We start from the raw sequence: 25,717 nt of genomic DNA, 5'->3' as shown, positions 1-25,717 counted from the left end.
TTAGGATATTGCCAGAGGAAGGAAGTGGGATGCTCTGTGTTCTTTCTTTGTTTTTTTACCTTTCATTGGAACCCCTTTGTGGTTTAGTGTAATAAACATCTCTTTCCCTTTGTGTGTCCATTTTGCAGAAGCATATGTGTTATAATGGTTTTCTTCAATCAGTTCAATGAAGTTGCAGTCCTCATTGCAGACTTTCTGTTGAGAGTAAATAATAAAATATGGTAAGGCAAGAACAAAAGTGTCTTTTAAAATACTTAGATTAGTGAAGATGGGTGAGGAATGGGCATTGGAGACCCTGCATATTAGGAATATTTTAATAAATAAATTTGGCCTCTGAAATCCGAGTATTGAAAATTCTAGCTTTGTGTATTCCCCCTTAGTATTCCTCATTTGAAGAAGTATATAAGACCTAATCATTGCATTTATTAAATGGACATAAAAGTCCCATATGGAATGCATGGGATAAGTCCAGAATACATTTTACTTAATTAGGAATCAGTAATAAAAAAACATACAAATGTTACATCTCAAAATACCTCTAAGATTGTAGGGATGTACACATAAGAGAAGTTTGCATCCATACCTTTCCATAGAGCCGCCCTGACTTGTTCATTGCCAGAAAATATTCACTTTCCACTCCTTTGATTGCCACTATTCCAACTGCCACCGTGCGGATTTCTAGAATACCTGCAAAGGGACACAGCAAGGGCTGTAAATGCTTGGTTGTTCTCTAGTTAACTCAGGTTTCCTTGAACTAATATTCTGTAGTATTTTCACATTTATTGAATTTAGTTTTGGAAAACAGGAAATTTAAGTGCCTTCATGAAAGAAAGGAGTAGACTTTTAAAATTCCCTCTGTGATCATGTCTGCATAGAGCCACTTTAAAATTGTTTGGTGGTAATTTTTAAGTATATAGTGAAGTTGTGATGTCAATATAAGTAATTCCTCTATTTTCAGAGAATCAGTGTAGCTTAGAGTTTATCAGGCTCAGGGTTTCATTTGGAATATGTAGTTAGCCATCAAGGTTCACAGAATTTGTGTAAATCCTTTATTTTGAAGTTTTGTGTAGCAGTATCATCCCCTTGAAAGAGTGTAAACCTTAGAACTTGCGAGTGATAGAAAACAGACCACAGTGTCTGAAATAAGATAAAGTATTTGCTTGACCTTTGTGTGCTTTTATGACTGATTGGAGCTGTAAAGATACGTGTATTTGAAAATCATTAAAGTCTGCCCTGAGAGCCTATTTATTCAAAACCAGAAAGCCTTTAGTGTTGTTTTCTATAACCTGATTTATTTTCATCTCACTGATACATATCAGCAATACTTTTCTGTAGTCACTATGATACATTTAAGTTCCCTGCAACATAAAAATATTCTTTTGTTAATATTTAAAAAAAAAAAGTGAAGGGGGGGATTATGCAGGTTATCAAGGAACACCAGGTTGTTTTCAAACTTAAATGTTATTAATGTTTACTTAAACAGTAGTTTAGAGTTATATATCTGAGTTTGAGTTATTTCTTTCAATATTGAGTTTCAATTCTTTCAATATTATTTCAATATTTCTTTCAATATTGACAGAGCTCTACCATAGCAACTGCACTGTGGCTCCTTCTCCAAAATGGGGTCATTCAAAGGGAGCCAACTTGAGGCAAATTGCAAGAGCTTAGCATGGGGGAGACAAGTGAGGGAGGTGGGAGAGAGGCATGTGTTAGGTTATCACCTGGATGTCCTCTTTAACAAAGCATTTCCTGTTTTTCCCTTTCAAGTTGGCATTGACTTTTCAGAGCCACACGGTAATAGTTTTTTGTTACTTAGGTTTTTAAGAAACGCATTAAAACTCTATGATATTTCTCCTTCCCCATACATTTTTATCTCCTCTTGCCCTTTGCTTTCCTTTGTGTTGTTTTGCTTTTCTCCTTGATGTTACTGATGTATCAGTTGTAGAACATACGGGTATATTTTTTGTCCTTTTTACTTTAGCAGATCAGTTCCCTCTTATGGTGTGTGCACTGCTGGGCACAGAGCTCAGAGTGTTTATACTTCTGTACTCCCCTATAATGCTAAGTCAGCTTTTTTTTAAGTAAAGCTTTTAGAATTCTTTGACAAGTTCCACTCTTCTGCAGGCCTAGCAATAGTTCTAACAAAGGGTAATTTGTAACCGAAACTTACAAAAATTATAATAACTATCATTTCAATTTCACTTTAGAAAAACCACAGTGAGGTTGAAAAACAGATGAACATCTGCATTTAGCCTAACAAAGAACACAACAGTGGAAGGGATCTCTGGGTCATCAAGTCCAGTGCTCTGCTAGCCTGGGAATTGCATCAGATAATTCTCTTTTCATAAACTTTGCCAATACTGAATTGGAGTTGTTATTTCTTTGCCCCCAATGTTTCTGCCGAGGGCTGTTCCAGAGTTTGATTTATTTTAATGGCTAGAGACTTTGTAGTAATTTGCAATCTGCATTTCTTCAGTGACAGCTTATATCCATTTGTTCTTTTGCCTCTGCTGGCCATTAATGTAAGGGGAGTTTTTTAAAAAAGTCCATGTTTGAGTTTTCTATTTATACAGAATTTTAAAAAAATAAAAGATTCAAAATTACTTTTTAAAACAAATAATGCTAATAGGAATTGAGATTTCCTTGAGTAAGCTGATGTTGGCTGAAGTTAGAGTAGTAAGAAATCTTACTACTTTAAAAAAGGAAATGCCAAAAGGTTTTGTCCAAAGCAATATTATTATTGTTACAATTTCTACATTTTTTTTTATTTTTTTTTCTTTTTGCCTGAAGTAGATTGTGACTAACTTGATGGAGTTACTTTATTTTGGTTTGGGGTACTTGTTTTTCTACTTTATTCACAGTTGAGACATCACTGTCTTTCCTTGTCTTAAATGAGAAGGTCTCTTCTTATGTGCTTCCTTTTGAAGTAAAGGTGTTTAATCCTTTCAATATCTATTCATGAAAAGAAAAAAGTCACTAAACTAAGATGGGAAAGAGAAAATTCTTAGACATAGATTGTATCATTGAAATGCTCTTTTCATACTCTAGTAACTAAAATTACTTTAAAGGCATGCTTAAATTATTAAGATGTTGATGAGAAGAAATTCAGAAGGCCAAGCTTCAAAAAGGTCTTAAATATCCCTGATTTCAAAATTAAAATGTAAACTATGTTCAGTTGCTTTATCTAAAGCATCCCCAGAGAAGTTTGGAAGAAGTTTAAGAAAAGACTTAATATACCACAAAGTAACTGGAAAAGAAATCAGATTAAAGCTAGGAAAAGAAAAAAACAAAACAACCTAGAGATGGGCATCCAAAATTGAAAACAACTGTACTTCCTGTAAAATCAGCATGAAATTCCAAACAATTTTATATGGTTGTATGGTCAGTGTATCAAATATAGCTTGAAATTCCTGTAGTGAATGAAGTTTCCTACAGAGCTGAAATTCCTCTGGTGTATGTAAAGACTCTCAGCAGAGATGGGCTATAGTTTGCCTTCAGAAAAATGCCTGTGGGATGGTGGCAGCAGCCTTTGGAACCACTTGGTACAAATTAAATAACACACAGTTGATATCCAGTAGAAAAAAAAAAAGTAAACTAAAATAAACAAAACAATCCTTTAGGCTGACACAACAGTTTCAGTGGGTGAAATATGTATCAGGCTTTGGAGAAAATTTATGTCATTAATGAGGTGAGTTTCCTGGCATTCTGGTCTAGGATGACAGTTTCTCAGTACTTAGAAGCAGACACTTTTATGTGCAGACTTATTCCATAACCGTAGCCTGAATGGCAGGACAGTACCTCAAGCTGGAAATCTGTGCAGAAAAATGGCATTTAGTTATATGATTGCTATAACATTGAGCATTGCCACATGAGGTGATTCTGTCCTGGCAAGTAGTATTTGATAACTTTGTTTTTATCTCCTAATACTGTGTGTTTTCTGATTCAATTCATATTTTCAAATCAGCATCTTCCTTTTATTTGTTAGACTCCTTTTTGCTTTTACAACACACTGACATTGTATTTGTTAAAACAAATCTTTGCTTTTATTGCTACACGATCTGTTTGCAGACTATATTAATTTCCATCAGTGTGCAGGCATAGTTGAATAGGCAGTTTCTTTGTGTTGGCCCATAATATCCTTGGATAAAAGTATCTTATCTATAACAAAGTAGTAAGAGCCTTGTGATTTAGCAAAATCAGGGCATTTCCCTTTAGTCACTTGTCAGCTAAGAGGCTGAAAGAGCAATTGCAGCTCTGGCTCCTGAGAGTGTAAGGAATTCAGTAAATGCTGCCCATGCCTGAAGATCCCACTGGCAGGTGTAACCTCTCAGGAGCTTTTGGAAGAGGAGGGGCAGCAGCACCACAGAGGGAGATCTCTTTTCATGTTCTAGGAAACTGCCCCAGTATGCAGGATTGTTCAGGAAGGTTCTGGGAAGCACACTTTGAGTTCAGTCCCCGTTCAGCTGCCTCTGTTTCCAGACATTTCATATGTTGCAGGTATCCCCTCAGTGTCTATCACATGAGGTTTCTGGTCACTGCTCCTCAGTTTGCCTGAGTCAGTGTCTGTAGACATTCATTCAGAGAGACATTTTGGCATCCATTACATTTTTCAGAAAGCTGACAGCAATTTCATGCCAGTACTTTCCTGCCAGGTACATGTGTTGAGGGAGCACATATGATTCGTAAATCACTTTATTTCTTGTGGCTCTCTGTGCAGTTGAAAAAAAGCAGTCTCTTGCTGATTTTTAAGGGTAGGGAAGCTGGCACTGACAGTTTAGCACTTGTGAGGAATGTTTTTGTGAAACACTCTTTCCTCAGCAGAATTGTCTTTAAAAATAAAGTATGTGAAATCTTAAATAGGGACAAAGGGGCAGAAAAGACTTGGATGGAAAATGAGTCAAAACAAAATGTAACTTCTAAATTTCACTAACTTGTGTTTCTCATTAATGGAATTTGGAGCACATATTTATGAATTCAAATGACCTTTGCAAATGATTCAAGGCCAAGGAAAATTATCTTGTCTTTGCTTAGAAGACACTGTTTAATGATAAGTAATGTAATTTGTTCTTTTGTTCTGGCACTTAATAAGTTAATTTTTGTGCCTGTTAAAGCCAGAAAATAAGGTTCATGATGGTCAGTCTTGGAAGACTTTCATGATATTATTGGTACATGTGTGCGTTTGGTAAGCCAGCACAGTAAATAGCTGGTGTATTACACTTAAATGTTTTTCCAGAAGAATCTTATCAGTGAAATGAATACTTTTATTGGATAGTTTTGAAAGTAATTTGTTTCAGGAAATATTTTTCTTTCTTTTTTTTTTTTTAATATAGTGCCTATATTGTAAAGCATTTGTGCAATTTAAGTTATTTTGAGTCTTAATATTTTTAAATGGATGCATCGTGAAGTTCATTTTTAGGTAAAACAATTTGTGTGCTCTTTCTCTCTCAAATATAAAAACTAACTGCAAATAAAGGTCTTGATTTAAGATATTTTGTAATATGACTTAATTGTTACCTTTCCCTATTATTAAATTAAAATTGATAGGAAGCAGTATTTGCATTTGTATTGAGTACTTAGCAAGAGAATGAAGAAGTTTTCTAAATGGTACCTCGCAGAACTCCTGTTCATAAGCTTTTGAGTAGAAATAATTGTACAGGTATATGTTAAAATATGTTACAAAGCAGTAGATTTCTCCACACCAGGAATTTTTCGTCTGTGGATGTGATTTTAATAAAGAATTAATTAACAGAAAACGAGTTGGTACATACATTCACTATCACTTTCTTCTGTCTTCTCCTTTTGATACTTGGAATTTGGATTTATGTCATAAACACAGATATGTTGTTATTTACAGCATAGAAGGCTAAAAAAGATCTTCAGAGGCTTTTTGCTGTATCCGTGCAGGCATTTGCTGTGCTTGTGTAGAGTCTCTGAAGCACTTTAAATATGAATATGGCTGTAAAAATGATCTGAACAGAAATGATGGATCTGTCAAGGATTTTCAGGAGAACAGTTGAAGCTACTGCTTCAGTGAGATGCCAGACATCTGGATATCATGGAGAAATACTCAATACTCCTGGGTTTGTCCTGTGTGTAATTTCCAAGCAGGAACAATTGTAGTTGTCTGAGGAAACATGATTAACGATAGAGAGGTATTCCCTGAGGACTTGCTGCAGCTCAGGGTTCAGCGTCCTCAAGCAGCAGGATTTGCTGACAAGATTTAGTTCATGTACAGAACGTCTGATTAAGCATAAATAGCTGATGTTTAATTACCCTTTTGCATTTCATTGGGCATAAAAAGGAGGCATACTATATTAAAATCAACTAAGTGCTAAACAGAAGTCCATTAAAGTATTTTTGTCCTCAATTAGATTATCATTTAAAATTTTCTTTGTTTGACATTACCTTATCCATAAATGTCTCCACTGTTTTCCAGTCAGACAAATTAACTTTGTGATAAACCATTGTCCTGTTAATACTCAACATGACAGAGAAGTTAGTTATGGAATATGAGCCATGTCAAGGTTTATGAAAGAAACTGCTAACCTGATAACTCTGTGAAAACAGTATAAAAAAGGCAAGATAAGAACCAAAAATAAGAGGGAAGGTACAACAGGGAACTAAAATGATTGTTTAGAAATGCTGTTATTTTACTTCCAAGATATATTGTTGCATGTGTACTTGGACTTGTGGGTGTTTACCTTTATTGCAGAAAAGGAAGGGGTAAGCCAAGTTCCACTCTTAAGTCTGCGTTTTTCCAAGTATTTACACATTTTCTTATGCATCATGAAATGTATAATCTGCCCTTCCAACCATGGATGGCTGATACTGTAGTGTGAAGTGAAGAGTGTGGTTTGAGCTATGTTTGGAAATACACCTTCCTTTTTACTTTAAACTTAACACATTTGTTCTGCAGTGGGAAATATTAAAAGCCATACAACCTATTTTTAGTCATTTTTCAAATAACAATGAATAATAAATATAATAATGAATAAATGTAATGCAGTGCTCATCAGTTTACAACTCTCTGTAAAGTCTACCTCCCCTAATTACTGTAGTGGGAATTTCATTGACCCTATTGCAATTAATAATTGCTAAAGGGAAATACCTTAACATTTTCAAGTATTTTTCCTTACTGTACAACCTGTTTTGCCCCAGTTTTGTATTAACTCTCTGTTAATTTTGCTGAGTTAGGAGATAGTTTTATAAATCAAAAGCTTCATTCTTCATGGAAAATGGTGGCATATTAAGAGTTGGTGTAGAATGTTCTGACTCTAAATCGATGCCTTCTGTGCATGTCTCTGTTGAACATTAGCTATTCAGACCACTCTATTTCCAATATTTCTATTGATTTGATCTTTAGAACCAAAGGGTGTGACATTTTTCACTTAAGTAGATTGCAGTTATGGAGTTTTTCAATTTTTGAGGTGTGAGTTGTGAATAGCAGTACATGGTAACAACTGAATAACATGCTGCCCCAGGCAGTCCTTCTCTTGGGAATGTCTCATTAAACTTATTAGAAGTCTTTACTTCGCTGATCTCCACTGCTTTATATAAATATTTTCTTGATCAGCCTCTTAGACAGCATGTAGTCATTTCTCATTTTTGCAGGAAACTACATTTCCCTCCAATAAAGATTGCCCTGAAGCTAAACATATGGTTATAATGAAGAATAATATTATTTTTTAGAATTAATACTGTCATGTAAAATTCAAGTCTTAATCCTCAGTCTGAAAAACTGATCTCTTATTACAGCATTAATAATTTACTGATATGAAAAATGGAAAAAAAGAGTGGAATGACTGTTTACAAAATGAAATTGCTTCCAAGCAGTAATAAAATTAATGATTTAATACTTTAAAGTCGAACTTGTACAACAAATGCTTTCCCTACAGCTCAGACGAAGGCTATTTCTAGTATTTAAATATTTTGTGCCAATTTTAATAGAATAAATGATGTTTTCAAGCTCTGCAGACTTTCAGAATGTAGACTCAAAATACCAAAAGTAAATGTAAAATGTTGCTTATTAACCTTTCCAAAGCAAAATAAGATATATCCAACTAAAGGGAGAATACTTCCCAGACTCAGTTTCAGTGTGCACAGCTATTTTGATTATCTGAACTTGGAAAATTCTACATAAGACCAGAGCCTCCTTTTTTTCGAATACTTCCATAATGCAGAAGTCTTTAAATAGATTACTTTGTCTTTTAAGAAAATTGTCGTTACTATGCTATTTTGTGTTTTTATCTGTTGATGAGCTGTGTTTGCTCCTTTCCTAAGTGATCACAGCTGACCTAAAATTATTCATATCATTTCTGTGGAAGATTTTTTCTTCTGTTTTTCTAAGAAAAAATAGAGTGCCTGTTAACAAGCCTTTTCCATGTACAAGTATTTCATTCTCTGAATTGTGTCTGAGGAACATTAAATCCAGGTGCATTTCCTGTATATCACCTGGGTGCACTGGCTGCAGGCAGTTGCAAAATCAGCTTAAATATAACGTGTCAAAGGGTGCTGGATTTATTCAGCTAAACGGGGCAAAAATAAATCCAGCATAGAATCTGCTCTTTTTATATGAAATTTTCCCTGAGCCCAAGGCCTTGCTGTTTTGTTCTGTGTATTGTCTCCAGCTGTTCCTGTGGCAGTTTTTCTGGTTCCTGAAACAGGCTTGACAAGAGGAAGAGCAGAGCCATATTCTGGGGACAAATTGTGTTCTTTCAGGATAACTTAAAATTATACATCGTTGAGACAAATCACTAAAAGCAAATATTAAATTCCTGTAGATTGATCATAATGAAATTCTGCAATGTGTTATCAGTTAAAATATATAGTACAACACTTTTTAACTGTGAAAATGGTCCCAGAAGTAGCTAATAACAAAAATTATTTAAAACAAGTAAAATTCAGAAAGTGGTTGCAGAATAAAGAAGGTGGCTGCAGTTTTCTAGAGCTTGAAGATATCCTCAGGGGCCTATGGAGTAGAAGCAAAGAGTTTTAAATGGTTTGAAATTTTAGACAGTTTAATTTTGTTTCACGTAGTTAAGAATTCATTTCAGTCATAAACACTGCAATCCTCTTGAAGAGAGACATCTTTTCCCACTCTCGGTAGTTATGTAAAATGTAGGGCAGGCACTACCCAAGTGCATGGATTTTAGTTCCATTTCCATAGATTTTAATTCCATTTCCAGACCAGATCTGCTATTTTGTGCAGGAAGGGCTGAAGTTGGATATCTAAATATATCAATTACAGTGTCTAGAAGAACACGGGCAAGGCACTTCGTAATTCCTTCCAAGGTAGAAAATGCAAGAAGCTGCTAAGAAAATTGTGCTAACCCCTTGCTGCCTCACAGAGTGGGAATTGATAGAAACCAGCTGGCTCACTCCTGCCTTCAAAACACTACTGGACATATATTTATATGTATGGCCGCTCAAGTTGTTCTGGTTTACTGCTGACAAATAATGTAGATTTAGTTGGACTTTCAAAATCTGTATAAGACGAGATATTAAATTGTAAACTAATAGAAAGAGAAAATTAAAATTCCCTTAAAATCAAAACCAATCAAATAATCTAATTAAATTCTGATAAATAAATTCGGATTTTGTAGCCAATGTTTCTCCTGTCTTGTTCAGTATATGGATCAAAACTTGTGTCAATTATCCTACCACTGTTGTTTTTTCAAATAGCTTAGGTCATTCCTTGTCTTAATTTTGCCTAAAGTAAATAATTTCCTTCCTTCAGGTAAACACCCTGTTTTTACCAGTCTAAAATTTAAACCTGACTGGAAGCCTGACTTTAGGGAAATCAGTAGAATATTTGCCGTTACACACAGGCTGCACTTTGAAACCTCTCTGTTTACATGACCAGATATTTGTAAATGTGTAATTGTCATCCACTTGTTATCCTTAGTTTTTAGCTCGCTTTACAATTCTATACCAAAACTGAGGAAAACAGCAGCATCAGCAGAGAAAATTGTTCCTCTGCTACAGGACCAGTTGCTGTTACCAGAACAAATAGACTGTAGGAGCTCAGCCAAGCTTCTCTTTTATTCTGTATTTATTTATGTGACTTTTTAATCTGCCTCTTAAAATTCAGCTCAATTGACCAGTTGGAAAATCTGGACTTATTTCAGTTTTGACTGCAAATGCCAGGATGCAGAATAACCATCTTGAATCTGGTGATAAAAGTATCCATGCACACTCTTACTTTTGTCCATGTGCATAATATCAGGAAGTCAGTGAGAAAACTATTTCAGATAGAATCATTTAAACATATTCTATTTTCTAGAGTCCACAGTCTTTCTGTGCTTTGCTTTATTTGCATTAAATAGGAGTAATGGCCTCATTTTTCAGTGACAGTCAATTGTACCCTGAAAATAGAAATCAGAGCTCTAGTACTCACATTCCAGTGTGTTGTGATAGAATACTATGATGCTATATTAAGAGAAGGAGTTGCCAGTCATAGCTAATGTAAAAAAGTAATGGAATAAGTAATAAGTACTGAACAATTAATAGAGCATAGGATTAGCCCAATTATATGATATTTCTTTAAATGTTTTAAATAACTTTAACACATTTTAGTATACTGTTGGTTGTACATAACGCAGTTTCCCATTGCTTTTGTTCTAATTTTATATCCTCATGTATGAATCAGCACAGTTATAGTTGTTTTAATTAAATTATCGGCTTATATTAGCTAAAGATATATAGAGGGAACATATAAAAAATGGCAACTATGAAGTTAGAAAGCTGCCTTGTTTTCTTACCCAGTGTTCCTTTGCATTATCACCGAGAACCCCAGATGAAGTATTCTCTCAATTAACCAGAGCATGTAAAAAAGGGTAGAAATCACTTCACTTTTTGCCTTTGCCTTTGCCTTTGCCTTTGCCTTTGCCTTTGCCTTTCCTTTTAACTAAGAAAAGTTTCTTGTGGCCCCGAGCAGCCTGAGGAAGGATGGGAGCTCTCCTGTGCCTGCAAACTGCACAACTTCATTTTCTCGGCTCTGAAAGCACACAGGTACTGCTGTATCACTATACAGTGACTGTTTGTAATAAAGATACCTGTGACCAGTCTGTAAAAGGATTTAATAACTTAAAGTCAGATCCATTCTGGCATCCCTATTGTTATATTGGTGGAATTCCAGATTTCCATCTCTGATGATAATCAACCAACCTGTTTGATAGACAACAGTGCTGTGCATTGGCATAAGTGTAAAGAAATACTTTTCTTTTGACCTTGAAACAAATGGCAGATTTCATACCATTCAAGCATTAGAGAACAGCTTCAGTCAGGAGCCTTTGAGAATGTTCCACTTTTCAATTTTTTCTGCTACAGTTTGTTCTTATATGTGGTGGTGTCACGGAAGTTTGATGAGCTCCGCAGAAGTACTACTTCAGCAACCTGTAGCAGAATATGTGGACCCTTTTAAAATCTGGGAAACAGCTGGTCTGTGAGTTGTAGATATTTGAAAATATACATTTCAGTAGTGGGCTTGAACAAGGACCTTGTTCAAGAAGGGAAGAATAAAATGTTCGTTTTAAAGAATCAGAGTAAATTAAGATTTCTTCCATAGGTTTATTAAATTAGATTACTCAGGTAATTGCTGGTGGGGTTTTATTATAGGAATCTGGACTGGGTAGCAGATGCTGCATGTGCAAATAAAGGGTTTGCAGCTCTTACATTTTTATTTTGTCATGGATTTGCTTTAGGTTTGCATAATTCTGTGATTGGCAGACTCAGTTTGACAGCCTTTTTTGAGTCTGCATTATATTTATGATAATTTCTAGTCCTTATGGTACTGTTCTCTCCTAATGTTTGCAACATAAAATAGTGACACCATAACATTGAACTTAGCAGGAATTTTTGAACTGCCTTGAAGAGTGTACAGTTAAAAGAGCACAGGGCTTGGCTGTGCCCATGGTGGTATGTTTTAAAATATATAAAGAAAACCTGTTCTTTGTAAAGGATTTGCTATGCTTTTTACTCTGACTGAAACAATTATGGCTATTCTAAGCACTTAAGTGGTGAAGAAACCTTTTCTTTCTTTGCATAAAATATCTGTGACTTCAGCTGTATTGCAGCAAAGAGCTGGGGAAACACTACCCAAGTTTACTGAGATCGTGGGATTTTTTAACCACACAAAATGAAACAAAATAATTATGCTGTTCTTAACTTCGTCTTTTTGTGCCACCTTAATTCCCCCGTGAGTATCAACATATTCTTGATTCAAATGTAAATGCAAATGTTCTATGGTGTGAAAAAAATCTCACAAAATGAGATATACTTCTACTATTGAATATATATTCACTATAAATAATGTTGTCAGTTTTTAGTCAGTATAGAAATGTGAATCTGTGATTTTAATATAGGTCAGAAAAACATAGAATAAACTTCTTGTTATATCTTTCATATGTAAATATAAATTTGCACATATATTTGAAAAGTGACATCTAACTATTTTTTGAGTATCCTAAATTGGTATATTCTGATGTACTCTGCTTCTCAGACCATATCTTAAGAAGGATAAATAGTGATAGCGGTGTTACTTCTACATTGATATTGGTAAGATAGAGAAGTCATTCTGACTTGAAAGTCAGGAAGAGATTAATAGTGGAACAGGAATTTCATTTTCCTTTATGCCCAGTATTTATTACCAATGTTATAAAACGGTGTCTTAAAGTAAAAGTACATGGGTTTGGAGAAGCAATAGTTATTATTTGCCATATTTTAAAATAAACTCCTCAGCCATGAATAGGCATCAGTAACAAGACTTTTACTGATTTCAGTAGAGCCAGACTTTTACAAATGGCATGTATTTGTCTCTTTCCTAATATGGGTCTTTCAACTCTTGAGCAAACTTTTCCTAATGAATCACAGGGTTAGATAGCTTTTCCACTAGTCAGTAACTTAACTCCTCCAGAGCTGTGCAATATTCTTTACTTTCAACAGCAGCTATTTAGACCATCAGTGATAGTTTTCCATAGTTCATCCCTAAGTCAGTATGAATAGAAAAGCCATATTTTGACTTTTTTTTTGGAAAGAGCTAATGCTGTACTTCTTGGCAGTTACTTTCTCATGTTGATTACATCTCTGTGTTGTTGAGAATTTATTTCAATCAAATACAACACACACAGAGAGGGAATTGGTTTTTTTTCACATAGAAATCAAAATTAATGAAACAAATATGGCATAGTCTGACAGAGCTCAAGTCCGACTTTTTTGTGCGATACCACCTGTGATGTAGATTGCAGCACATGTGATTACATGAGATGATGTATGCAGAATTCTTTAGGAATCCACTGACGGAGGCTAGTTTGGGGTGCAGCTGCCAGATAGCTCTTAAGAGGAAAACAAAGAAAAGAACCATCCTGCTGTGACGGGTCTGGTGTTGGAGAGTGAACTCGGGAAACGAGCACTGTAACAAACAATTCTCCTTGCTAAGCTCAGTTCAGCTGAAAACACCCAGAACTGCATTGTTGAAGTATGAACAAGACAATATAATAAATTGTGATCCAAAATCCTCAATATTTACAGTGCTGTATACAGACAGAAATAGTCTTCATTTTTCTAAATCACCTTAAAAGAGGTGACTACCTTTGGAATCTGGGTAGTCTATTTTCTCACACATGAATAAGGATACCCTAAACAAAATTATGTCATGGACAGAAAACAGTGAAGAGCAATGTGAAGAGGAAGAAAGGGAAGAAAGATTTTCGTAAGGGCAGTCATGACTTTAATTGAGCCCCCTAGCAGTAGAAAAATGTCTTAATCTATGTATACAAGATTATGACTTAAAAATGTATAGGACAAAGTCAGAAAACATGGGTTCTGTTATTCTTGTCTCACACAATTGAATAACAGTGGCAACTTGCACGTTTTTGTAGATACCACCTAAAGTGATGTAGAAATGTAAGCGCCATATATATATGATGTGGGGTTTAGGCTTAAGTATTGCCCTTTTTTAAAGTAGCTTGAAGTGTCCCTTGAGTATTTGTCAGCCCTTTTAGAGAACTATCTCTGGGTTGTCTACAGATCCTATGTGAAAAGGACAGCATACAGATACCTACCTGTGTTTATGGAATTTTTGTTAATCTAAGAAGAAAATGTCTTGTTTTGACAAACATAGAAATGTATTCTATTTCAAATGTTGAACGGTTCTGAATAAGTCTCCAATAATTTCTTACTATAATTATGATATATCTTTTATCACTAGATAATTTTCTGCTTAGATGATATAGCCATTGTTGCCCATTTGCTTCTCTTAAATAATCTCCCTGGATCAGAGTTAGGCTGTTCATCACTGAACTAAATTAATGGGGTTTGCCTTGCATGTTGTAAGTAATTTGAAAATTCTCCTTTTGGTCTAATGGTAGTTTTATGGTTTTGGTATAGACTGGTTTTGCTTCCAGTGTTCCTTCTGGATGAAAGCGCCATTTCAGAAGTTTTCATCAGAATGTCTCCTAGAAGAATATGACTAAATTAGAGGAATTCAAATTCAAAACACTGTATTACTTAGCTAAAAAAATCAACAGAGCATGATTTCTGTGAAATATGTGGTAATAGTTTCCTAGAAAGATGTGGTAATTTCTTTTTCTTTAGTTTTGTTGCACGATAGTTCTTTTCAGTAATATAGACTGAATTTCCCAAGTCACATAAGGGTGCAATCAAAAATGGAAGCATGCTAAGTAATTTTAGTTTGATATTTGGTAAAGGAGGCTGAGTGCCAGTTTGCTAATATAAACATTCTGATTGAAGTTGGTGTATAATAATCTAAAAGCCTGGTTTTATTAATAGCTGTGCTATTTTCATTACTCAATTTAGAAGGCATTTAAAGGGACAAGTATAAGTGGCCTAGGACTCTTGCCATTTACTCTATCATTTGAGCAGACTCTCCTAAGGCTACTCTCAAAGTCGATGTAACATTTGATTTCCTTTGAGTTAATAAATATCTTCTACAAAGTCCAACACAAATTCACCCAAATATGTGGCTGTTGCACTGTTAGTAAGGTAGAACAACATGCCAGACTGTCTTTCACAACTTCAAAAAGGGAGCTTTTCTGGTTGCTGAAGCAGATGCTCAGAGAAAATGCTCAGCCCTGTGAAACAGTGTCAGTACTGATAGGGTGGTTGGATGCAAAACAGAGCAAGAGACTCAAGGCACCTGTGTACCTGATTACATGCTAATGAGAGGAAGGAGGAGCCCTCGTGGCTGGCCAGCAGTCAGGAGAGGACTCCTTACAGGGAAGAGGCTCTCCATCCATTTCCTACTGGGGTTTTTGCCACAGTTCTTATCTCGTCCCTTATCTGGTGTGGTAGGTGGTATTTTGTTTCCTGAGTAGATGAATTGTCTTTTTGGAATCATCATTTGGGCATAAGTTAGTTTCTTTTTTTTTCTGACTGGTTTGCGGTCATTTAGAGTGCTCTAAAGAACTTGCTTGCCCTGGGAATTATGTACCTTTTTATTTGGTTTTGGTTTTCAGTCTTTGTTGGAAATACTGAGTGGAATCTCCGTGCTCAGTAAAAGACGTAAGAAGTTTGGTTAGAAGAGTGGATTTTATTTAAATAGGAAGAATGACTTTTTTTCACTTGTTAGTTTGAAAGTACTTGTATATAATTTTGCTTTTGATTAGTAACAATGTTTGCAGGCCGAGTGCTGTGTGAGTTCTGTCACATTTGTAGTTCAGATGTGGTCAGACATGTACATGGTAGAGAATTCTTTTTGTGCTATGTTCTAGTGTGGTATTGCTGAGGTGATGCTGAACTAATGCAGGCACTCCTGCTGTGTGTGGAATTCAGTTGGGATGAATCTCACTGGACACAGGTATTTGTCCCTGTCCTTATGTAAAGGTACTATTACAATTTTTTTGCTGTAGCATTGGGAAGTGACATGACTGTGATGACTTCAGGACTTTTCAGGTGCAGTTTTCCCACAAGCAAACATCAAGGGCTGCTGCTGAGGGAGATCTTGTACTGGCCTTTCCCACAGCATAAATCTCCCTTGTTGTAAGCCAGCTCTATCAAGCAAGTTCCATTATTTGAATCACTCTGTGCTGGATTTACATAGCTAGTTCCCTAAATCCTTGTAAAGTGTCACCAATAAGAACTGAAAAACGGCTTGGATTTCTGTGTATCATCTTGCACATTATGCACAGTCCCCAAGCTGCCTGGGCTATTCCAAAGGAAATAAATTAGCTTGGTGGAGTTAAAGTTGCTTTTGAAAGCTGGTGAAAGTTGCAGTTTCCTATTGTGTTAGTACTGACTGCACTCTCCAGGATTCAGTTACCCTTTCTGGTTTAGTTCAGAGTTTCTGTCAGGGAGTACAGCTCTTGTTTTCTCAAGGACCTACACAAACACTGGATGGAATCACTCCTCTGTTTACTGCCTTTTTCCCTTGACTAGGCCAGCATTCTCTCCCAAATGCATCTGCTTAGTGACTAGCTAGAGGGCCTGAACATTGGCACCCTTAGAGTCCATGTAGACCACTCAAAGGACAAGTCTATCATCACCATATAATGTTGTGAATGTGTTATACAAGAAGCCAGCAAACTCTTGCAGTGAGCATTTCCACACACCTGGCATGTAAAACTCCACATTTGCCACTGCATTCCAGCTGTGCACACAAACTGCCACTGAACAATGGCACCAGTTCACCTGAGCAGCTCAGGGACTGCAGCACAGATTCACGTACAACCTTTTCCTAATTTGATGTTGATTTTGGTTATTTTTTCCCTCTAATATTTTTTCAGCTCTAGATAATATAATAATTTAAAAGAATTTCTGTGTTTTAACAGTCATAAAGTTATCTATTTTTTCTTTTTTTTTTCTGTAAACATTTACTTCTGATTGAAGTGTCAAACCCCATGTGGCATTTAACAGTCATAATAAAACATATAAAATCAGCAAGGTTATTAGGGAAAATATGCTTCTTTTTGGGGGCTGTTTTTTTTGCTTTGAAATACAATACCTTCTTGTTAGACAAATATTAAAAATGCAAGGTATCAAAATAGCCAAGGACAAGTCTGATCACCTTCTTTTTATAGTCTATAGCACCTCCCAGTGTCTGCTGACACATTTAAGAGGGAGCAAGCCAGCTTACCAAAAATGGAAGTACTGATGCTAAGAAACACCTTAAAAAGAAAAATCCTCCAGGTTATGGAGGTATTCAAAACATGTCATTATTGAAGAGATGGACATGAGTGGTGTGTGTTGGTCCCTGTTGAAGTCACTGTGTTTATCAATGCCATGGAATGGTCATGTTTGCTGTTTTCATTTCTAGTTTTGAGTTGATCTATCCATTCTGCCTGGGCTTAATTTTGAAAAACTGGATGCAGAAGGAGGATTTCAGTGTTTTGAATAGAGTATCTAGACCCTTTAATAATTTCATCCTGGTTTTGTTCTTTGTTTTAAAAACTAAATAATAGTCAAAAGAGCCTATTGATTGCATTGGTATTTTTATTGCTTCTTTGGTGTCTTTTCATGAATTTGTGGGCCACATCTTGAATATCCACTTCTAACTTTTCAACGCCAATTGTTACAAAGAATTTTTCCATTTGAATAAATGATGTCATGTGTTATGAAAGTTTTAAAGTGTGACAATTCAGTGCTATGATTGTTAACCTCTATTATGTTACTGCCATAAAAATTTTCACTATTAACATTTTATTAATAATGTTTCTAAATTGCATACACCAGAAGGCTAACTTGATCTTTCTTTCCTATCCAGATTTAAACATAATGTCAAAGGTCAAACAAGACAATTGAAATACTGTTGCCAAATATAGTCATAGGCAGTCAATTATGCAACAAAAGCAGTATGCCACCCATGAAGAGTAACAGCCTACATTTGCCTAAACTTTGTTTTGATGAGAAATGTGTTCCAAAATATACTGCTAGTTGATAGAACTTGTAATGTGGAACAGTGTAATCATATGGTTTAGGATGTCTTGGTCTTCCTGAGCTTTAAGGAAGACAGGGAGGAAAGCCAACTCTGTTGTGTCTTCCAGGATCCTAGAAATCTGAAACAATCACTTTCAGATACTCAAACAATACAGAAAGTAGGAAGCTGTGAAGGGGAATATCTGGATTTGGGCTTTGTTTTGCAAAACTGACTGTATACGGAATTAAATTTTATACCAAATTCTATTTGCCTGTAGGGAAATTGCTTCTTTAAGATTCATCTGAGCTCTGTGTTTTTGTCTGGCTACTGACTTCAGGACTTCTAGTTCATTCTCAATTAGTCAATTAATGTTCTATTATCAAATTATTTAATGTTGAAAATAGTAACACACAATTCTTTTGTGGTTTGAAAGTTTTTTGCTAATACTTTTTAAAGCTCTTTATGAAGAGGTGAATAATTCTTTTTCATAGAGGCACAGAGAGTTTGAAGAGTTTTCCCAAAGTCTGTAAGCAAATTGCTTAGAAGTTTGGATTAGCCTCAAGTCTCTTGAGTCTCAGGTCAGGGCCACTTCAGCACATTTTCTTCAGGATGGAGCAATAACATATTTAATGATACAACACTGAATTTTTTGAAGATTTAGAAATTGTAAACAATGTGGGGGGGAAAGCTGTGGGGGAAAAGGAGCTGCAATTTATCTTTATATGTATCCTGTGACTGCTTCTGTAGTTTGCTGCTAAATTTGATTGATAGTTCTATAAAAGTGCACTATTTCTCATTTCTGATAAATTTCGGTATTGAGAGATACAGAAAAACTGCCAAGCCACAGCTGAACTACGAGGGTGTATCAAGGTCGGAGGAATCTGTAAGGGCAGTGTGTACAGACTCAGATTTTTTCACTGCTCAGACCGATGGTAGCTCTGTTTTGAAGCTCCCCCAGGCAGGCATAGCCCTGTTGGTGTATGTTAACTTGTGGAGCTGCTGCCTGGGCCTCAGGCCAGAGGTTTGAGTTTTCCCCCACAGAGCTTATGCAATCATTTTTGTTCATGAGAGTGAGAAGAAAGTGAGTGCAAACTGCTACCGTCTGGCTTTACACATATTTTTCAGCTGGCAAATGCCTAAGAATAGACAAGGTGATGAAGATTCAGGAGGTAAATTCAGAAGTTGTAAACAGTTTTAATTGTGTTCTGTGGCACCCCTCTTATACTATGCCAGTTGAGCAGTGATCTGGATGTTGATAGGTGAGACTGAAGAATCGTGCTGCAATCCTTCAAGGCTTCACACCTTGCTTTCTTCTCACTTCCCCAAAGGCTACACTCACCAAAACACTCTATAGAAGCTGTAAAACAGGTATAACTCAGCTGCTTCTGTTATCTGCATCTTTGCTAAAACCCATCTTCATCAGCAGTTGAGGGTGAAAACCTGGGATTTGTCATAAGGCCTAGACTGAGGGATAGGCATAGATCTCTCTGTGGCTACTTGAGTGCCAGACAAAGAACTGGGGAGGCAGCAGGGGAATCTGGTATATTAGGTTTGGTTAGTTACTGTGAGAGAGAAAGTCATCCTTGGTGCTGTGGGTTAGGTTTTAGAGGATATGTATCTATTTCCATTTGAATTAAATCTTTCTGTTATAATTGGAAAGATTAGCAGAGTACTAATGTGAAGCAAAACCACTTCCATGTTAGTGAAGGTTTGAGTTCTCCTGGCACCAAAGTGTTGGTTGAACCACAACTTCTTGAAAAACCAAGAATGCAGCTGCAGAGACAGACTTTCTGTTTGTCTGGAGCACACATAATCCTTAACTGCATCTAGTCCATCAATACCTGTCTTGAAATACCTGATTTTCAGGAGCTGAATCTTCTTGGCTCATCTATGTAATATGTATTTAAGCAACAGCAGTAAAATTTATACAGTAACACAGCATACTTATATTTGTTTTATGCTAAGAAGCTTATATAAAATACTAGTAATTCTGATTTCTAAGCAAGTTAGACTATTTAACCACTAAGATGTGTATAAAGTGTATTTTGTCATCAGTTAGGGTTTACATTTGAGCGAAACTGAGTTGAAGTTCATTTAATATTGCCAAAAACTTTGACTTGTTGGATTCTGGTCAAAATAGAAGTAGTTTTCCAAGATAAAATTGTAATCAAGATTTCAGCCATTTTATGTCAAGATTTCACTAGAATACTTTCTCTACTTTTTCTTTGGTGGCTTTACCCACTGAAAAAGAAGAGGAAAAAGGCGCTTTCTGGGTTTAGAGCACACATGGAATATGATAGGATCGGACATGTTAGGATTCAGGTTCCGGGAAGGCTTTCCTAGTAACTAAGAGACCCTTTGAAGTCTTTAAAATGAGATTCCAAAGGCAACAGAGCATGGAAAGTCCTAAAGCATCATCCAGTCATAGTTAAAAATCCTCTTGGAGAGACTCAAAACAAACTCTGATTTTTGCTGCCTTTTTTCTGAACAAAATTAACTAAATCTGCCAAAATTCTGAAATGCAAACTGAAATGAAGGCAGGAGTAAACAGTGATAAGGAGTGATTAATTTTTCTATCAAGATTAAGAGTTAGCAAATCACCTTGTTATCTCCAAGATTTGTTCAGTCAATCTCACGTTTTACAATCATGAATTAAAAAAGTGCTTTTTGTGTGCACACTGAGATTCTTTTCCTTGAACAAGATTCAGAATTTAGTTTTTTGTTTAAAAAGTTCAGGCTTTGGCAAGTTATAGTAAGTTTTTGTAAAAGAGAAAATTTTTTATGAATAATGACAGATTTTTCTGGGTGACCTAACCTCTTGGTTAGGTCTTGGCTGCTGCCTAATTCTTGCTTTAGTTTTTCAGTGGGTGACTCTCAGCTCTCCCTCTGCCATTTAGTTTTCAGATTGAAAGCAAAGCTGTCAGGTGCAAATTGATTTCCCCTACTTAGTGGAGATCACTGTCCTCTGATTTGATTAGTTCACTCTTGAGTTATCACCTTTATGTCCACCAGAAGGCTCTACTGCTTTCTGAAATGTGCACAGAACCATGTTCTTTGGGTACCTAACAAGGTCAGCACTGTTGCAAACAGGATTTGGCAATTTGCTTGCACTGAGGCAGCACACATGTATTTCTGTAACTAAGCAATTAAATTCTAATGTTTTTAAGAAATCAAAATTTGATGAAAACAGATTATTTACAATTGGTGAGTGAAGATTTGGTTCAGTATTTAGTTTTGATGTGAAATTTGAATCCACACACATTTAATACAGTGGCTGTTAACTGAAAACCTTAGAAATTTTAACACTTTCACTATTTATGCTGTTACTTTCATAGTATGTGTATACATATTTATTCTGTAATTAGAGAAGTTTGAAATACAAAGACCTTAATTCCTCACCATCTTGGTGTTCTTATAGTCCCAACTGGTAAGAGAACCTTTATTAACTTTGGCACTTGCCAAAGTTGTGATGAAGTTATCCTTCCACAGACATTTCTTGGTGTGAAGATTGTTCTTCACAATATTCTTGCTTCCCACCTCATGGGCTGAAAAGAAGTAGCTCACTTGATCTACAAAACTGTCAGGACAGCTTCCTTCATGAAGCTAAGTTATGATAGGTAAAAGTATGATTTTTTCTTATTTAATTTTAGTAGCACAAATTAGCAAATTCAAAAGGGACAAGATTTCCTTTTATTTATTATGTAAGTGGGAAATTGGGACAAAATGAGAAGAAACTTCTTGGAGCAACACTTTTCATGTCCACTGATTAGTTTGACTGCAGCAGTTCTGATATTCCATCCTAACAGGTTTGATTTACCTTTTACTAACTTTCAGAAATCATAAAACAAGAATGTTTGAACAGACAGAAATACATCCTTTTCATTTGTATGGTTTTAAAATTACGCTTTTATCCAGAGAACCTCGATAAAAATAGCTGGTTTAAAGTTGTAATGTTAATGTTTTTTCCTTAGGGAAGGAAAAACTACTAGTATGCCTTAGAGAAGGTGTACTAGTCTAGGTGGGCATTATTTTTTCTGGGTTTTTGTTTGTTTTGCTTTTTGCCCCCTCATATAATTTTCTTTATGATTATTGATTTTAGTAGAGAGCCAGAGGCACATCTTCAGAAAGGCTGTTTACATCTTTTGTTGAACCAAGGGTATGACAAAAAGTGTTCCCATAGTACTGCTACAGTACTAATTTCTGTAGTTTCTCACAAAATCCAGATTCTCTGTTCACATTTTTCTAGTCCTCATTGTCTATATTTGCCTATCTACTTTTGCAACAAAAGCATTTGGGTATTATTCCTTAAGATACAATAAATAAATTACAGTATTGAAGTTGAGAGGATGGGAACTTCCTACATACTTCTTCCAGTTTAAAGATAGTTAATCACAGTGCTCATCAGTTACCAGATAATCGTTACAATTCCATTTGGTTTTTCTCATCATACTCATTGCATTTTCCAGAAAAAGGATTAAGGTTTTTTTCCACTACAATGTAAACATAAGGGTTTAGTGACTCAAGTTTGCCTTTCTATAATTTGTAATAGTTAGTTACCATTACTAAATTATCATGAGGTGTTCAGGAAACTGCAAGAGATTGCATCATTGACACAAGAGGATGTGGTGTTCTCTAATGGGCTCACTACAGAATGTTTAAAGGTGTCATTAATGTGCTTAAGCAGAATGGGATAATTCAGAGAACTGAGAACCTCTGCTTGAATTTGAAATAATGCTAAATTGCTAACAAAGTTTTACTTAAGCATCATGGACCTAAAAAAGCAACTCTGTATAATAAATTACTTAGCTCTAGATACTGTCATAATGTGTTTGTAAATAATAACAGAAAAAAATTGGGTACTGTGAATATTCACCTCTCTTCATTAATTTAGAAGAATCAGTTTCAACAATCAGTAACATTTTTTCCAGTGATTTTTAATGGGAACAACATTTCACTTCAAAACTAGTTCTATGGATCTCTATTGTAGCAATGCCCTCCTGAAACTCCAAGGGAGTCTTCTTGAACATGGACCAAATAATTTAGTTGGCTGCTGGCCATGTGTTGTCTTTCAGAGGAATATGGTTATTCACTATGTAATAGCGTAGAAAGAAAGGGGACATATGGAAACAAATTTTAAAAGAAACAGTAACATTAGTCAGTGCAGTTTTAGCCACACAAGTTGCCAAGCATTAATGTAGTCATGAAGCAGAGGAATAAATGCTGAAGCCCACTGGCCAGGCGTGTAGCACGCCAGAGTGCTGCTCTGCTAGAACACAGGCACTCAGCTTCAGCTGAAGCCTGAGACACACTAACAGTTCTTGAAGTTTGATTTATGGATTTCTTTTGCTGCTGCTATTATGAAAAGCACACTATTATATATACAACAAATTAAATCATTTTAAAGCAGCATTCTTGGAAATATATTTGTCCTTTTATTTGTCTCTAAACACTAGACCAGCATGTCCCTGGCCCCTTTTTGTTATAATTTTGTTTTGAAATGTGTGGTATAGTCCTATGTATTTTCCCATTGCATCTTAATAAAGTAATGCCTTTTCAAGTAGATGTCGTGTTTCTCTAAATAAACAATACATTTGTAACAACACAAAAGACAAAGTGGAAAAATAGTGACTGGAAAATTTGATGTCTTCAAATATTAATCAAAGATTATATAGGTATTTGTGTGGAAAATACATATTAGTACAACAATTCCTTTTCCAGATCAGAATTTGTACTTGGTAGAGCTTCATAAAATATTGTATGTCCATTCTCTCTAGATGAGTCATAGTTTTGGAAGAAAGGGGGGAGAATATTTTTTCAGCATTATGATCATTGTAATAATGAACTGCAGAAACTATAATAGATTTTGTTCCTGGCTTGGCAAACTATCTAAAAGATTTTGCAAGAGAGTTTACATAATTCTTTCCATTTAACTTTCTAGTATTTCTATGTTTTAATTGTTAACTCAAACACACCAAACTTTTAGGTAGTTTGTTCTCTATATAAATGTGGTTTAATGTTTCAGGAGTATTTTATGAGGAGAGTTGATGGCTATACATTTTCATACATACAACCATGTTCACTTGTTAAAATAGGCTCTCTGTTTGCTAATAGTTCCCAGCTGTAACTAATACATTAACAGATCTACAATGCAGTATTTAAAATGACGCATTTCAAAATCAATAGCAAATGTCCTGCTGTACGATTAATTGGAAAACTTGTTTTACACAATGGTCAGTACATGATAAAAAACTCTTTAGGAATTATGGTAAATCAAGGAATAGGAAACAATGATGTGTAAATTTCTAAAAACTTAGGAAAAGCAAAAATAGTACTTACTGTAGTTGTTGTTTGCTTCTCTTGTCCCTTTCACTTTGCCTCGTTTATCAATCCTCATATACCACTGAGTTCGACAGAAAAGTCTTCTCACTCTTACATCCCCCCCTTCCATATAATCATAGCTTCTGGTATGTCGCTCAGGGCTGGAACAGTTCACATTTGTAGCCATTTGCTCTGGAGTCATGTCATTGCAAGCTAAAGATATAGTGCCCATTAGAAAGATAATGTAAAAGTATGATCTGTAGAGCAAAATTGGCAGGATCCATGTCAGTATCCATTTGTGCATTATAGTGCAGTGTTCTGGGTGTTCATGAACAACATAATGAAAATTAAATCTCAAGTAGACTGTTGCTCTTAGGTCACCGACCTGCCTTCTGTCTTTACGAGTTACAGATTCATTTAAGTGAGATTGCTCCCTCTTCTAGAATTCTGATCGTTATTCCTTAATAGTTAATGGCGAAATAGAAGAGCTTCTTAAATATCTCTTCAGTCAGAATATCCTTTAAAGACACAAGTTATAAAAACCTTTGTTGTTGGGACCTTCTTTACTACTTGAATTTGCTGCTTGCACTGAAAGTAAAAGATCTGTGAGAAAAGGTGCATGTGTAAGTCTTTATGCTCAATTGTTACAAACGTGCAAGGATACATTATGCTAATGAAAATTACTACACAGAAATACATGACATGCCGAGCAGATTTTTAAAAACATGCTAATGTATATATAATAGATATCTCTCACACAACTTTTTACATAACCAGACATTTACACTGATTGTAAACACAGTTCTCTCTTCAGTTTTAAGTCCTTCCAAAAATCTCCTATTGATTTATTTCAATTCTCATGCATAATAAAATTCTCCTGATTACTTCATACCTATATTTTTACTGTTAGCACAACCTATCATACAACTTTTCTCTAGTTCACGTTTCAAAACAGACCTCATGGCTTTAGCCCTGTGTTTTTATTCTACCCTTTTCAGATTATTAGTAGAAATAGTTTTCTTAATTCTTTTCTTAGCATCTAGCATATAGAAATAAAAACAAGTTATTAGCTGTTAGAAACTGTTGAATAATCTTATAAAGGACAGATAACTTACTTGTTCCTCTTGATAAGAGCTGGATACCCAAGTACTCCATTTCTGTTGTCTCCTTTTTGCAACATGAGACACTCTACTGTAGCTACAAACTTTCTCAGCTCAGAAAGACTCCACCAGAATTATAATCGTTTCCATAAATCAACAGGCTGGAGAGATGGTGTGTATGTGCTTATGCGTGCGCGTGCATGTGTGTGTTGAGCCTGTTCAGTCCTTTTCGATAAATACCTTTGCTGACCTCACTTGGAAGCAATTAGAATTTAACCAGTCAGCTGTCAGTTGAATGCACGAACAAAAGTAAAAGGAGACTTGCATTGTATCGTGTCCAATGGTCATCAGAGGGAGCTATGTACATAGTTTATGGTTTAAATCTCCAAGAATCTTCTTTCTAAAAATGTATATTTTGTGCTGCGTGGAG

At 35.5% G+C, this 25,717-nt stretch overlaps 1 protein-coding gene across 1 annotated transcript; it reads right to left on the bottom strand.

Moving 5' to 3' along the window:
• FGF7 (fibroblast growth factor 7) lies at positions 1 to 24,491 on the bottom strand. Its single transcript, XM_058033643.1, has 3 exons — positions 24,206 to 24,491; positions 584 to 687; positions 1 to 195 (listed from the first exon to the last, which is right to left on the bottom strand). The coding sequence occupies exons 1-3, from the start codon at positions 24,489 to 24,491 to the stop codon at positions 1 to 3; spliced, it is 585 nt and encodes a 194-aa protein (XP_057889626.1).
• Between the last annotated feature and the right edge of the window lie 1,226 nt (positions 24,492 to 25,717).

Source organism: Melospiza georgiana, chromosome 13 (assembly GCF_028018845.1).
Source record: "Melospiza georgiana isolate bMelGeo1 chromosome 13, bMelGeo1.pri, whole genome shotgun sequence".
Lineage (NCBI taxonomy): Eukaryota > Metazoa > Chordata > Aves > Passeriformes > Passerellidae > Melospiza > Melospiza georgiana.
Note: the sequence above shows the minus strand (reverse complement) of the source record. Positions and strands in the feature narration are given on the sequence as shown.

Coding starts and splice junctions, on each gene's coding strand:
- FGF7 (XM_058033643.1), bottom strand. CDS start 24,491: ATGCACAAATGGATACTGACATGGATCCTGCCAATTTTGCTCTACAGA. Junction 688..24,205: donor AGAAGCAAACAACAACTACA/GTAAGTACTATT, acceptor GTCCCTTTGCAG/GTATTCTAGAAATCCGCACG. Junction 196..583: donor CAGGGCGGCTCTATGGAAAG/GTATGGATGCAA, acceptor TACTCTCAACAG/AAAGTCTGCAATGAGGACTG.